The 16901-nt window shown below is 34.7% G+C and overlaps 1 protein-coding gene across 1 annotated transcript in view; it reads right to left on the reverse strand.

Moving 5' to 3' along the window:
• The window catches only part of LOC134680368 (acyl-CoA Delta-9 desaturase), a 32859-nt gene extending 17694 nt beyond the window's left edge, over positions 1 to 15165 (reverse strand). Inside the window, exons 1-2 of the mRNA XM_063539497.1 lie at positions 14906 to 15165; positions 1040 to 1359 (exon numbers count right to left, since the gene is read on the reverse strand). Of these exons, the coding sequence (XP_063395567.1) occupies positions 1040 to 1358 (319 nt within the window). The 5' untranslated portion in view covers position 1359; positions 14906 to 15165. The remainder of the gene's footprint in view (positions 1 to 1039; positions 1360 to 14905) is intronic.
• Positions 15166 to 16901: the final 1736 nt, after the last annotated feature.

Genomic DNA, 16901 nt, shown 5'->3' on the forward strand with positions numbered 1-16901 from the left:
CAAGTAATTGAAGCACAAAGGTTCCATTATATTATTATTTAAGCTTTAATTATGTAAGTACTTTTTATGTTACACACTACACCGTACACATACACACTGTGTGTACCTACGTAATATGCACTGTTTTCATGGACTACTTGTAATGTGCATACCTATTACATATAATGATTTTACTAAGGTCCTCTCAATACCACATAACTAACCAAGTAGAACCTCCCAAGTTATTAGACGATTAAACCAACACGTACATTCGTGCAATAATTAAGTGGGTTGGTGTGGAGACACCTCGAGGGCAATCATCGTCGTTAGATAATACTACCTTATAGGTACTCGAATTGTTAACCAACGCCGGCATTCAGTGTGGTACCATATATAGAAACTTTAAGTATGCACGTGCATACGTTTTACAGAAAAAAAATACTTTCGCAGTCAATAAGAACTTTTAAAATCAGTTTTTGACAATATATGTATGTACATAGAAAAGTGTGTCAAAAACTGCTGCACGTCCATACTTAAAGTTTCTATGTACATATATTGTCCAAAACTGCTTTTAAAAGTTTTCTTTGACAACGAAAGTATTTTTTTCCGTAAAACGGAACCAAACTGTCATGGCATGGCATACGGCCCATTTTTCCACCATGCCCATTTATTATTGTTGTATTTCTTTCTACTTAGTGGCTTTCCATGAAGATTGTCAAGTATCCACGTAGGTAATTTAAAGTTTTATCTTGAAACTTTTGACATTTTTGACGTCGCTGTTGCAAGATAGATTAACATTAACTTTTAGTTAAAGCAATTTTCAGGAAAATACATAGAAATAAAAATAACTATTACGTAATAAATAAAATTGTTCTCGGTGAGGGCGAATTATAATCTTAATCATCTTGTGCTAATGAGTGTTCTTCGTGACATTAATACTCGCGTGAGCACACCACTCTTCGGCCCTTGGCTCGAAGTGTCACTTTCAACCATCTTTTTGCTTCAACTTATGTAAATATTTAAAGTATCTAGGTTAAGAATTATCATACAAAACACTTACCAAATATCGTTGTTAAGAATTTCACTTTAAATGTACCTATCAGGTACAGTCCATAAATAGAAACTAAATGCAACAACACTTGTACTGTCAGATCGGGCCATCTAAACTTAGATTTGAACTCCATAGCCTCGTATTTTTGTAAGTCGAACCCTGTATCTACGTTTACTTTCTCACTAATATTGTCCACGGAATTATTGTTATCACAATGTTGTTCTCGGTTTTGGCTCTTACTGTCCATAGCCATAAGCCTCATTTTGATTTGGGAAGGCAGGTCGCTGTCGCACACGTCGGCGACGACGTTCTTTTGCGCGGGCGCCATTCTGGAATTAAAAGAAATAGAGATAAGTACACCAATATATATAGATTCTTATCACTGACATTAAATTTATCCTAAATTATCTGCGGCTAAAGAACTTAGCTTCAGTTTAAGTCTTATTTTTTATATCCGTGACCGCTCGGATATAAAGGGATATAAGAAAAATTCGCACGTATAGTCTTAATTGCTGGGAGTTACATATTTTTACATATCTTAGATGTCATGTGCACAAGCACTACAAAAATATTATGTTAATCAATGAATGATTATTTATTCAGGAAATAGACCCATTACATAATATAAAATCTTATGAAGTTGATATTACGTTTGTTTGTTTGATAACGGTAATTTCTTTGGATATCCTATTCTAATCAATTTTCTTTAAAAGTGTTTGCTTATATCTAGTCCATTTTTATGCCTACAACAGATGAGATTTTGGACTTGAAAGCAAGTCACATATCAAGTGTAATTTTTAGTAAAATAATTATAAATATATTACACATATATATAACATTATTACCCAAGTCCTACTCGTACAGTGATCACAATAAGGCTCGTGTTGTGAATGATTGGCTATTGATAATAGACGGATACCGGGATAGCTAGAATACTTACAATTGCTAAATTTAAGAATTTCTGAAGCTTTTTAACCTGTAATCTCTTACTGACTCTATTGTACTAATTGGAACGATACATACCTAGTTAGTTTTTAATATCGTGTTCGAAAATACACGATGATTTTTAATCAGTGATCAGGAACCAATTTTTCTAATTCAGCCATCGATAGCGATCACATTTAACGATGGGACCAACCTTTAAATCACAACAATTTGCCTGTTTCATACGTTTGGGCTGGGCCGATGTTGATATTTTCTTGAGAGAGTTAATTTTTTTTGGCTACAAATATAATGACCACCAAAAAATACTTTGGTACCCTAAATAAAAAAATCATGCTTACCAAAAAAAATTACTGAACACCAAAAAAATAAGGCCTAAAATTACAAAAGTACCACCGTTTTAATTACGACTGCACTTCAAATTGTATTCGAATACCAAATATATTGAATGATTACCAAAAATCATTAATGATCACCAAATCTTGAAGACCAAATTAATGCGATATTTTCACCTAAATAAACACTATGATTACCAAAAAATGTATACATATTACCAAATAAAGTAAAATGCTGCCAAAATTATTAGCCCCTCCCGCTCAACCCCCCGTACCCCGCACCATATACCTATCTAACCTAACCTACTTTTCTAGGAGCATACTGAAATGCTACTAGAAAAGTAGGTTAGGTTTGTACTGCTATCAGTTAAGTGGGCTAGGTTAGCACTGCGACCCTTACGGAAATGAATTGCTACTATAAAAGTGGGTTAGGTTAGGTTTAAACTGCGACCCTTACAGAAAAGAAATGCTACTAGAAAAGTGGGTTAGGTTAGGTTTGAACTGCGACCCTTACAGAAACGAAATGCTACTAGAAAAGTGGGTTAGGTTAGGTTTGAACTGTGACCCTTCCAGAAACGAAATGCTACTAGAAAAGTGGGTTAGGTTAGGTTTGAACTGCGACCCATACAGAAACGAAATGCTACTAGAAAAGTGGATTAGGTTAGGTTTGAACTGCGACCCTTACAGAAACGAAATTCTACTAGAAAAGTGGGTTAGGTTAGGTTTGATCTGTGACCCATACAGAAACAATTGTGGTTACAGTTTTGGTGGTCATTTACTATATTCGGGTTTACAATGATTATTTTGGAGTCATTTGCTTTAATAGGATAGCAAGATTTAAAAATTTGGTTATAATTTTACATTAAAATGGAGTTCTAATTTTGGTGGTCATTTACTATTTTTGGGTTTACAATGATTATTTTGGTGTCATTTTATTTAATAGGATATCACGATGTGAAAATTTGGTTATCAATTGACATTAAAATGGGGTTTGAAATTTGGTAATCATTTACAATTTTTGGGTTAATAATGATTAGTTTGGTGTCATTTCCTTTAATAGGATAGTAAAATGTAATAAAATTGGTAATCATTTCACATTAAAATGGTGTTATAATTTTGGTGATCATTCATTATTTTAGGGTGGTAAAGTACATTTTTTTGGTATTAAATTTTATTAAATCTGGTGATCAGTTAAATAGCAGCCATTTTTTTTTCGTGATTTCGCGGTTGGTTTCGTAGTTAAATGTGATCGCCATCGATGACTGAATTAGAAAAATTGGTTCCTGATCACCGATTAAAAATCATCGTTTATACAGCCGATATAAAGTGATTAGTAGTACTAAATATAAATTGTTTTATTCATAAATGTGCGATATGACTCAATTGGCTAATAAATCTTTTCCCGTAATGTGTCATTTTGACTTAATATAGTAAGAAAGGGGTAAAACATAAATTAACTAATTGTAAAGTTTTATGAATAAGGGGGAGAGTGACTAAGGTAGGTGAGACAGTCAGACGCGACGTGAATCATTCCTCCAGTCGCACCCACCACACTAGACGATTAGTTGCCCCATTCATTTCCTGTTAACACAGGTGTCCCGTTAATTTTACTCCTAGTATCCTTATCTATTCTGGAAATAATGCCTGATAAACTTACCAGGAATAAGATAAACGGAACACCTGTGATCCAAATTTAACTTTCGTGAGTCACACACTATGATAATTTTAGGGTTTTAATCACTATACGAGTCATGTTTGTGAGAGCTTAATAGATTTCCATGGCTTATTATTAACCGAGCAACTAAAATATTTAACAGGAACTTTCATTGGGCATATAATAATATAATTTGGTTGCGCATTAATATTTTAGCGCCAAAAAAATACATTAGCCTCAAATATAAGCATCATATTATTAAAAAAACTGGCAGCAAAATCAAGTCACTCAAAAAAATTATAGGGAACTTAAAGTGATAGGTTGGCGACTAAAATAATAAATTGGCAACTAATATTGTAAAGCGATCATAAAATTTAGTTGTCATCTAGTTGATCACACCTAAGCAATCAAGTATAGTCATAACTGAGCATGTCGTTTCAGCTAGGTAGTATTTTAACACGAAAGCAGTTAAATTTAATGAATATTAATTAGATCTTTAAAATTTCAATAGTTAGCACTGTGTTCTGATAGAGTCAACAGATAGGTGCGACGACGAGCAAAGCGAGGAGGAGCGTGTTAGATTGACCGTGTGATGACCAGACAAAATATTTTAAAAGAACTTCATTTTTGAATTAATAGATAGCCGTTTTCTTTTTAAAATATGCTTCATAAATGGTCTCCAATATAATACGAGTACATTCAGTTGCCAAATAAATACTTGGTACCTGTCTTAAAATAATCAAAAGCTGTAACTGCATTAAAATACAACTCATATTGATATATTTTAAGGCTCCGTTTTTGTTGCCAAACTATTAATTTTAGTACCCATTTCTATTTTTTTAAACTACCCAAATTCGATTAATTAGTTGACCGGTTAAATACGTGCCGATTTCCATTTTCGAGCATCGAGTGTTGAGATTCGTTCCTATGTGTCGAGGACTCTTCGTTCACGCGAGCGAACTAAAACTACATACATTAGAACTAGTCATTAAAAATACGTGAGTAGAACCGTAAAATTATAATAGAGAGAACAAACACCTGTACTAATAGAGTAAATATAACAGAATAGACCCTACTTTAAACGCCAAACTTGAGACACCAATACAACCATTGGTATAATAAATAATTACGCCAATGTAGAGATACACCTAGGGTTTAAAGTTCAAATCAAATTATTTTATTAGGCCTTGGCTACCAGTGGACTTGGACACTATTTCTTTAGAGTATATTTCAGTTTTGAATTGAAGAGATATGTGATTATTACACAGACCTTCGATTTTTCGTAGCCGTAAATACAATAACCCATTGCTAGGAACGTCTATAACGAGGTCAGACGGTGTACCAGACAAACTTAAGTATGTGTTTGGGAATGTTATCGAGTAAACATAACATACTACTTATCACATATAACAACAATTGAGCATTCAGCGTATCTAAAAGATATCACGCTGTTGGTAAATACATATGTTAAATTAAACAAACAGTAAAGTATTCGAAAAAAATGAACTGGTATTTATTTAAATCAACTTGGGTTTTATTTAACTCAATACTGCTGATTCTCAGTTTTTTTTTTCACCTTAGTCCCAGGGTCAATAACAATAATTATACAAAAATATATAGACTGATTTTGTTGTATATGTGCCCAGGGATGAATACTAGACGTAGCGTAGGTCCGTCGCGGTAGGTATCCCTAATACGCAAAATTGAAATAATGGCGTGATTACGCCACTACATAAATAAAACAGCTCTTCCTTAGAAAACCTCGACATAATAATTATAATTCGGTATTTTTTTTTTGTTTTATTTTCGTAATTTCGGGATTGGGCCCATACCAATATTGTTCAGTATTACATATTCCTTCAGAGTATGGCCAGTCATAACAAAATCACCCTGTAACACATATCTCAAGCTACAATCATATTACTGCGGTCACGCAAGCTTTATTACAATTTCGCTGGAAAAGTCAATATTTATACGCAATCTGGTTCTCAAGGTAACGCTATTGTATTAATTCTTATCACAGTCGCAGTCATAAAATTATACTTAATACATCAGGTAAGGTTCTTGATAACATAGTGATTTGACACGTTCACTGTGAGATAGGGTCGAAAGACCCCTGCAAAGTGTGCTTAATTATGTGAATGGCACTAATTGCGGCAGCGAAGGTATTTATTACATACATGTACATATATGTATGTAGGTCCGCAAATAGGAACTCTTACTATTCATTACCGCAGAATAAAATAAAATAGTACTCCATTTACGTAACTACATTCTATGCACTAAAACCACTGAAATCATGATGCAATTTATCTCATGAGGCCAGTTATTCTAAGACATCATTATACAAGTTACAATTTTACAAGGCTAAAGCGAATGTTGTTATCGAAACGATTTGACTCAAATCGGTACGGTAGCATTAAGAGAAAGGGGTACGACCGATTCACCTCTCGAACGTAGTCTCTATTTTCCTTCCTTAGTATTAAGATTATGGAAAATATTTGTACACATTTTACTGTACATTAACCAATGATCGCTAAAAGGGTGACCGGAGTCGCGAACGAAAACGTGTATGGATTGAATGAATCAAATTGTATTAAGTTCTATGACTACCATAATGAACACCACAGGTGACGTAATTATTTCTATGTTGTAAGGTTACTAATTTCTGGTCATGGTTAGTTATAGTCAGCTGAAGGCCATTTCAACCATAAAACATCTTATCTTATATCTTATTTATATATGTACCTATAAGTAGGTATGCATGTCATCCATACTTATAATAATTTTGATGGGGGCAGATATTCATTGACAGATGTTATTAACAGATGGAAAATCCAGTTGTTTTGGCGGCAAATACTTAATCTATTCAGCGCATAGACTAGGAATCCTCTAGATGGAGTTTAGAGCAATTATTTCATGCAACCGATGCTGCCAAAAATGCGGGGGTGCGCGGGACGAGGTGAGCGAAGTCCCGTGCCGTGATTGGTCCGTTCAAACGACGAACGAGTGCACGGACGTCACACAAAGACACTTTCGACTCGAACATTGAGTAAAATTACCGTATGCGTGGCAGCGGGGGTAGCGCGACTATGCTCAGTCTAGAGGATGTTTTGTCTGTGATTCAGCGTCATGGCTCAAGAGACAACGACGCCATAATAGACCAAAGGACTGGCAGCTTCCTCGCTCTACACACCTCTAACAAACCAACGTAGAAATAATGCTAACATTTTCATTACCTTGCCACAGTTGCAATATTTTTTTTTTTCAAATTATAGGTAGGTATCTAAATAGGTATACATTTTTTATAAAATATGAATTGTGGTAAAATATTATACGAAGATGTTATTATGAGCGATTAATTTTCCAGGTTACATATTTCTCCACAATATTATGCTTTAATTATTTTCCTGTACTTTTAGAAATAACTGTTTTCATTGATTATAATTCAAAAGCAATGTGTGTGCTCAATCTTATTCTAATCGTGGTTTGATAATAACAGATTATGATGCGCTTTTTAGGGTTTTTAAAGTTCGAATTGGCCGATTTAGTTGTTAGCAAAAAATAGGTCAGTTGTGTACCTATGTCTAAACCAAGTCAAAAAGGAGTTTTTAACTGAGTTATTACAGAAATATTTTTCAAAAGAATTGTCATTAGGTATTTCTAAAACTAGATCGATATCAGAAATATTCGTATGAAATTTTATTCTTATGCTATTTAATACATAAAATATACTAAACAACAACTAATGTACAATGGCACATATTTATATACCTACTTTACACCTCTGAGGCAAAATTATTAGGAAGAAACTACGTAATACATGACATCATCAGCCATTTCAGATTACTGCATTTGTAATTCTGTATTCATTTTAACACTTCACTATTCATTATCTTTGCGCCATCCTGGGTCGTAAAACACTTCAGCCAACATCTGCTAGTGAGTCAATGATTAATTTTATATTATATTAGGTAATCAATCTTTCTAAAACTACCTATTGTGATTTAAAAGAGAAAGCAATGATATATTTAGTTGTTTGTTACCTATTTCTTGAAACTTCGTAATGGAATTGTGTTGTATGCATATGACATTGTAAGGTTCTTCACTCGTTAGTTTACAATCTAACGTTACCTACGTTAAGTAGGTTAGTTTGTATTCTTCGTACCGTCAGTTTGTAATTTATCTAAATAGCAAGATTGTTGAGAACAAAAAGCGTCTGATTAAGAAAAACTAAACAAGAGACAGTAAGATACGTATATGCGTTCACCATTGGCGATATTATGTTTATTTATCGTTGTATTCACAAGAACTTTTTAATTTAACGCTTCCGTGCATGTAAGAAGAGGAAACAACAATACAGTCATATTCTCCTTGACTGTACCTATAAACAAATACAAATAAATAAATACAAATACAAATGCTTTATTCGAAATAAATAAATACAAATACAAATGCTTTATTCGTCGATCATAGGTGTACACAACATGATATTGCATATGATGGTAAAAAAGGAAAATTATTCCACTATGTCGTACCCAAAGGCATACGAAATTAAGTTTTATTTTTATTGATAATGGTAGATATATACAAATAATATCTAGGGAATCCGTGCTCACTGAAGAGGCAGTTAGCAACTTGAAGACCGTGCTAGGTTTCGTGGAAGAGCTGGGGTGGTTAGAGTAGGGCTACCTCGTTTCACGAGTGGATGTAGATTTGCGGAAAATGCCCAGTAAAACTACGAGTACCTAACTAACGCTTCCTATTTTTATTTTCTTATAACATCCACATGCTACCACACTTTCAAACTTCTTGTTGGACCCATGTTAAGATCGGACTGTCGCTCTGTGTTTTATCGTTACTCCAAATATAATTTAAAGATTCAAATACAACTGTTCGTATAAATCTGAAGACATTTGTTTTTGCTTGAATAGAGAGTACTAAATCAATGTAAATTTACCATAAAATTGCTGTTAGGTATTAAGTAATTACTTATTACTAATGGAGTAAACAAACCAATCACGTAATTAGTTAATTAGCTCCGTAATAGTTGATGTCAATGATGTCAATTCATCCTTCTTAATTTATTTGACCCCCTATAAAAGTAAGCAAGCAATAAACACGTTATTGTAAACAAATATAGGTAGCAAATATAATTAATAATTATACCAAATTGAAAGTATAAAGACGAACTAATTCATTTAAGAGATATTTTGCCAGCTAACCGAAAAAACAAGCAGGTGATTAAAATCTATAACTATAGTAATTATATATTATTACATACTGTAATGTATATATAAATAAATATTTTTAGATTATCTAATGGGGTGATTACAATGGTTATTGGCCACTCCATACAAGGCCGTAGAAGTCTTATTGTTAAGAGTGTCCAAGTGGTGGCCAATTACTACGGAGGGGCCACGAGGGGCCAATAACTATATCAGACATCAGTCACCACAGTTTATGTAGATGAATAAATCAAATTAAATATGACTTCCTAAAACGGTCCACGAGACTGACATGTACCTACCTCTGGCAACTGCCAGTGGTAGGTAGTGCGAAATTCAGTACCAAGGATAGGTAGTTACTACCCATCCTTTATCGATGAATACTCCGCTGAATACTGAATTTCGCGCTATTAAAAAAATATGATCGGTAAAAGTAACGATAAAAATCTATAAGTACATATATCAATGTCTAATAAATATATCAAAATATTTACATGTTCATATTTAATACAAAAGCTTCATAATATGATGCTTCTTTAAAAGTTTAAAAATGGTTGTTTATAACTTTGTATCGCTGCAGTATGCTTTCCGTGTTTGCATGTCCTAAGTATGTTATATTTTAATTGTACCATTGCATTAATCATTGACATAATATTATGATGCTGACATCGGTGGCCTCAATATGAATGCACTGAATAGAGTAATAACTGTCATTGACCGAAGGGTCATAGTGGAAAACCGTATCAAGAGAAATCTTGCGATATTTGACCAATCGCCACAAGGCCGACTGGAAAATAGTTGAGCAATATTAATCACAAATTTCTGAAGCTGTTTTTGTGATGTTTTAACTGTTATAAAAATGACTATGCTACTCATACTCCTGAGATTTGTTAAACCGGAACATCACTATGTTTACCTATACAGTATTTTTAAGAAATTTTTCGAAATTAAGTTGACAATTCCTAAAAAAATTTCTTATAAACTCGTTGATTCCAGTCCGGATCCAAAACGCACAATCAGGTAGGAATTTAGTTAAACTCAAACAATACCTTGAATATGATGGCCTTCAAAGTAAAAACGAAGTGTAAGATCCAAAATATCTACGTGAATATTTCTAAATACTAATTAATAGGCGGGCTGCAGCGGGCTGTTGGTATTATAGGTACTTACTTATATCAATCAAATTTAAATGATTAACTTAAACTTGTCATCGCCACAACTTAATATCTAATAGTTTTCCGCCCCAAAAGGGATATAAATACAGGGTGATTTCGGGGTCGTGGAGCAAGAGAGCCAGACATCATACAGAATCCAAAGATGAGCCTAATGATGTTGTTAATTATTGTTTATCACCAATAATGATGATTATTTTCCAGATGACAAGTTGGAAAAAACATTTTTGCATACAATTTGGTGACCCTACTCAATGTGACGTCTTGTCGCTTTCCATACAGCGTATGTCAAAAGTCATAGAGTGACCATAATTATTTAGTATAATATTAATTTTACTTGAAAAATAAGAATAATTAAAGTAATTATCTTTTAATCAAATACCACCATATGATAATGTGGATCATTTACAGAGTCAGAAAAAGTGGTTCTGGATCACGACCCAAAAATCACCCTGTATATTATCTGCTCGATTCGAACCTTAAGATACGTTAATTAATAGATCTAGAAACGATATGGATTAGATGTGTCAGTGTCAAAAGTGACGTTTTTGTTTGAAGAAACGTCACATTTGACAGTGACATATCTAAATAATATCGTTTCTAGATCTATTAATTGAAGTATCTTAAAGTTCGAATCTGGAGGAATGTTAAAACAAGCCAACTTTTGTATTCTAAATGTGTCATTTAAGAAAGTACCCGATAAAAAGCGCCAGTTTATCGATACGAGTATAGGTTGTTGACAAAAAGTTTTAATTGACAGCCATTAAACTATGTAGGTATAATCTTAAGTATAGCTGACGACGTATATTTTACTCAACAAGTTGTTCGAGAGATCAGTACAAATTATACATATTTGAAGAAACTTTTTTGGAAACATCTTTCTGGGTTGGACAGTTTATAACATCAGGAGCAGATACTTAGATTACAATTATTATTTCCTAACCAAAATGAAGCAAATTGTAAGTAAAGTGCACACAGTTGTTCCGCCGCCCGCTTGTGCTCGTGACATCATTTTAAAACAATACGGCGTACCTACTAGAGTCGTCAAGGTCTGCTAATTTGCGCTCTTTATAAACTTTGCATACAGAGTTTTTTTTTCTAATAGTATAGTACCTATTGTAAATATATTCATCCTTAATTTCATATTAAAATAACATATACCTAATTGGCATATTTAATGCGGTAATGCTTAATTTGTCAATGTTGTTGTCGTACGAGTACTGCGTTAACTTTTATAAGTTTTAGGGTTCGCTATCGTTTTGTTATAGAAAATCGGCACCTAGTTACCTTAATTATTAATAAAATATATTATTGAAGAAATAATTATATAAAAGAAATCCACGATCAACAATTGCAGCTGTCTGACTTTGCCTTGGGCTTCCAAGATGTATAAGGATAATAGGTATTTTACAGTGGGAAATATACCTTAATGTCCCCATTAAAGACACCTATTATCCTTAAACACACGTGGAAGCGTAGGTGCGTCATTTAAAATGAACTTTATTGTCATCTATTATAATTGACACATGCAAAAGTCCCAATAGGGCTAATTAAATTTATTAATCGACTTAATTTTATAAGAACGAGGTCTGTATTTGGCGCTGCCGGTTATCTATAAATAGACATCATTATCATGAAGTACTTCAAATTCCTTTACCATCATAGAATACCAATTTAATATTAGCACAATATCGAATATTGTGGTTATGGACGGAATTAACCCTCCCTGCAGTATCAGGGAAGAGGAGTTGGGGGTCATTATTAAATGAATATTTATGCGTCTACCCCAACACCTTAATTCCTAATTCGATCACCATCACAATTTTCTCGTTGCTGGTGGTTAATGGCAGTGAACTGACAGCATTTCCTAATTTGAATCATATTATACTTTTCGTTCCTGGTGGTTAATGGGCATAGGCCACTGCCTATGCACTACGTGCTGTAAAATAAATATAACTGCATATGCAGGTTCACTAACCTACAGCATCAATCCTGATGAATTGGAAGATAACTCTATTTACAGAATAACCCCAATGTACCTTGATTGTTTTTTCGTACATTAGCTTGCTTTTCTTAAACCAGTGTTTTCGTTAACAATTTCATTGTTTTAAATTTTTATTTTCACCGAGGAGAACCTATTGCGTTAGGGCCCGATTCTGATTTTGAAATATTTGTCGTTGCAAGTTTTGACTCGCAGGCAGCTACCTCTAGCCAGGCAAATGCCTAAAATTTAACCCGTCATAAAGATACATACAATGGAACGGAGCACATCACCGGAATTGTGAGTCAGGCTTGGCCAATTTTTTTTATTTGTTATTAGATAACTACCTAGGTATATCTGATTCAGGATAGGTATACCAGTTTAATCCGCTCTGAAGCTTGTTTGTGCAGGAGTATTCAATAAATTGTACTAGGTACTGCGTAGCGAGTTGTTCATGGTCCCAAAACAGACTGGGTGCTTGGTGCGATTCGCTAATGCAGAGCAGTAGAATCGAAGTTGGACCAGGTTCTATTGCACTGATTTTCCAATAAAACATTCAAAAAATTATTAAGCATGTGTGTGAAATCTTCTTCGGCGTCGTTGAGACGATTAACCAACATTACATTTGTCTATATTTTCTACCATGGCCATTATAAGAAATATTTATATGGGTTCAAAACTTATAAATTTTCTTTGCCAAATAGCCCCTTGGTTCTCAGAGCCCCATTTTCCGGTACACTTGACATTTACTGGCGCAATCTACACGCCCATCGTAAAAAATCGTTGCCTTTCGGTATACCCTTGAAAGAAAACCATGAATTCCAAATGCGGGGGAGTTCCAATAAATGTCATAAAAGTAATTGAGTACATCAGTGGCACGCCATCATCAATTTTTTATGAAGTTTTACTAAGAAGATTTAGGGCCGACCGCTCAGTTTGGCGTGACGGTGTTATTTGAAACGACGAGGACTTGTACCTACTATTTACTTAACACAGAGTACACATTTAATATGTATATACAGATAATAAGTGACATGTCACTTTTTAGGGTTCCGTAGGTACCTCAAACGAAAAAACGGAAACCTTATAGGATCACTCGTGCCACTGTGTGTCCGTCCGTCTGTCCGTCAGCCACATCCTATTTACTCTGAAACTATTGGACCAATTAGGTAAGTTGAAATGTACCTAACGGTCACGCGGACACGGACGAACATTCATTTAATATTTTGTTTGGTTCTATTCAATTCAATTTATTACATCCCTCTTTACACATGTTTTAGTAAATACGAGTACCTACTAACTAATCGTTCCAACTTTTCGTCTTGAATTAAGTACTTCGTTAAATAAGACTGGTGAAAAGCAAACATAGAACCAACGATATCACGATAATGTCACTTTATAATGCCGAATAGTGCCCCATTGGGCTCTCTAGTGGCGCAAAATACGACACTGCGACCAATTTATTTCGAAACGTGTCACAATCTGATCTAATTGAAATCGGTTGAAGCTCTATTTTAAATGACATCACATCACATGACTATGGACTTTGTACAGAAACCGTGCCTTACCGTACATTCAATTACATCTTGAATATTTTACTAAATCATATCAATCCAACGGCAGACTGAAACTAGCAGTGAAAATTGTTTTAATAAATTTGAAAGAGCAAACGTAAGGAGCATGTAGGCATCTTTAAAACAGGTATAGTAAAGTTTATTGAATAAAAAGTAATTGTTAGATGGCCCAAATAAGGATGTATAGTCAAATCGCTGAAACAATATTACAGGGTTCTATGTTTCTTTCATCGAACTGAAATTTGAACTTTTGTCCTAGTGACATTAAGTCGAGTTTCAACTATTTTGATAATAAAACAGAACTTTGTAATATTGAGCCAGCGAAATGTCAAATGTTTTGGTATAACCTTCTCGGAACAATATTGGCTGATTCGCCTCCAGTCGAAACTTCTAGTGCTAGAATGCCATAATAGAAGCCTTAGTGGTGGTTTCACATTAAAATAGATAGAGTCAGACCAAGATAAGTTGGCAGTGATTTTGATAGCCCAGACGGTGCAAGTGTTAAATAATGGTTATAAATTCATAGAAGTTTGACGTTTAAAATAACACTTACAGCGTCTGGGCTATCATAATCGCTGCTAACTGAGCTTAGTCCGACGCTAGTAAGTTGGGGTGCTTAAGATGAAATAATATAGGTATGGCACAAAAAATGTAGGTATAACTAGTTGCCTAATACTTACCAAAATGAAACATGCGCAGGAACTCTCATAATTTTACACTACTCTTACATTTTAAGGGAAAAGCTTCGAATATAACCTAGTTACTAAAATAAACACCTAGTAATTTACGGGTATTTGCAACTTATAATATATAAACTAATATCAATAAAACTGGAAGTATCTTCGTATTCTGACGTAAGTACCTATGACACCATCGTTGTTTACCTAGCCTTGGAGCCGGCATAAACAAAATTTAGAAATGCCGAATGTCACCCAGACAGCACAACATATTATAAGCAACGAGTTAGGAAATCCTCATGGTTTACTTACGAAATGTTTTAACAGGCGGAATACACTAGACGAGTCGTGTGACATTCACTATGGTGTATGTGTTTGCACAGCTCGCGCGGTGGGGCTTTGGCGGCGGCGTGATGGTCGAACCAGCGCTCGCGACGCTCTATGGTGGACTGAGTCGGTCGGCTACTCGTGCCGAGCACCGTCGAACTGATGGGATGGGGTCGGAGCCGTACAAACATCACTATGCGATAAACCTAGCTATTCAACCTACGGCACGCGATTCTAAATCAAGGATACGTCTTCGGATATGCCGTGCTTTCACCCACGTAGAAAGATGTGATCTTCTTAGAAATGCAATTAGGTTTAAAATGCGTGCATTGTTAAAAATGCGACGTTTTCACCCGGTAACAAAATTAATCTTTAGATACGAAGTTCCTATAAATCACATTTTTAGTATTTATACAGCAGACTTAACACTAGGCTAACCTAATTATCGTTCCCAATTCACTGAAACAAAACGTGTAAATTGTAGAGCTGTCTAGAAATAGCGCCGCGGCCTTGGATTTTTCGCCGGACATAATTCGACCGCTAGACGTTTTCAGATACCTATTGAAAACATGACATTGATTTGACATTACACTCAGTGTATATTATTCGCACTTACCCAACTAGCAAAATAGTCGTATAAGAATTGATTTACTCAGCCTGTAATCGTATAACAGCCGAGTTACGGTTGTTGAAACACCAATATATCGTATAATAGCGGTTAACTCGACTATTTAGCAATTTTCGCTAATTAGTGCTATAATCATGTCGTATAAACGTTTATAGCACTATCTTTTAGCACTTTTATTCCACCTTTTAATAAATGCTGAATTAGCGCTACTAAATCACTTTTATTCAGCATAATTGTTCTATTAAAATCATATAACAGCTATAGAATAGCTAATTGTCTGAATAAGGCGCTTTAATACAACTGTTACTCAACTCTCTTCTCTGTTGCTATAAAAGCCTATTAAAAGCAATCCAATAACCATTTGGCAACAATGCTGCTGTAACAGCGCGCTTATATCATAATTCGGGTAATGGGGCTCAAACCGCTGTTATAGGAGCTGAAGTGTATTTACAGGTTTTATTCAAAATGTATTCAGCTTAGAGTACTTTTAAAGAGTTTTGAACTACATTAACAGCACAAGTCAGCCATGTTGTACGTTTCAATATAGTCCGGTGGCCAACTGCATGAAACCCTACCTGATAAAAAAATAGAAAATCCTACTCTGTAGGGGTAGCTGACTTTTAGTAGCATCAACTGCTCTTGGTCGGCCGCGGCTTAATTTCGCAAATTTTGCGTAAATGGCAAAATAGTGGCACAAAAATTCATCAAAAAAAAAACCCCATCGTATAATAGAATGAAACTTGCAGGGTAGGATAGCTGCCTTTGAGGACAGCAAAACAAAAGTGGTCAGCTACATCCTGTGTTGGCAGGTTCCTGTGTTCGACCGAATTTGTGGTACCACGTGACAACTACAATTTACCTCATCGAAAAATAGAATGAAAAAAACTGATACCTACATTAAATTTGTTGACGTATGTCTTGGTCGGCCTCACCTTAGCCTGATAGCTTTTGCAGTCCGTCCGCATTAAAAAAAATGTGAATGGCAGCAATCCTACCATACAAGTGACATTCTATTTTTCGATGAAGTAAATTGTAGCTCACGTGGTACCACAAATTCGGTCGGACACAGGAACCTGCCAACACAGGATGTAGCTGACCACTTTTGTTTTTTTGATGAATATTTGTACCACTTTTTTGCCATTTGCGCAAAATTTGCCAAGTTAAGCCACGGCCGACCAAGAGCAGTTGAAGCTGCTAAAAGTCAGCTACCCCCACAGAGTAGTATTATTCTATTTTTTTATCAGGTAGGGTTTCATGCAGTCGGCCACCGGACTATAAATCCATAAACATGGCGACAACATGTGCTATAAGTGTAGCAGTAAACGCAGTTACTCGACTTATAGTCGAATTAAT

Source organism: Cydia fagiglandana, chromosome 1, assembly GCF_963556715.1.
Source record: "Cydia fagiglandana chromosome 1, ilCydFagi1.1, whole genome shotgun sequence".
In the NCBI taxonomy this organism is placed as follows: domain Eukaryota; kingdom Metazoa; phylum Arthropoda; class Insecta; order Lepidoptera; family Tortricidae; genus Cydia; species Cydia fagiglandana.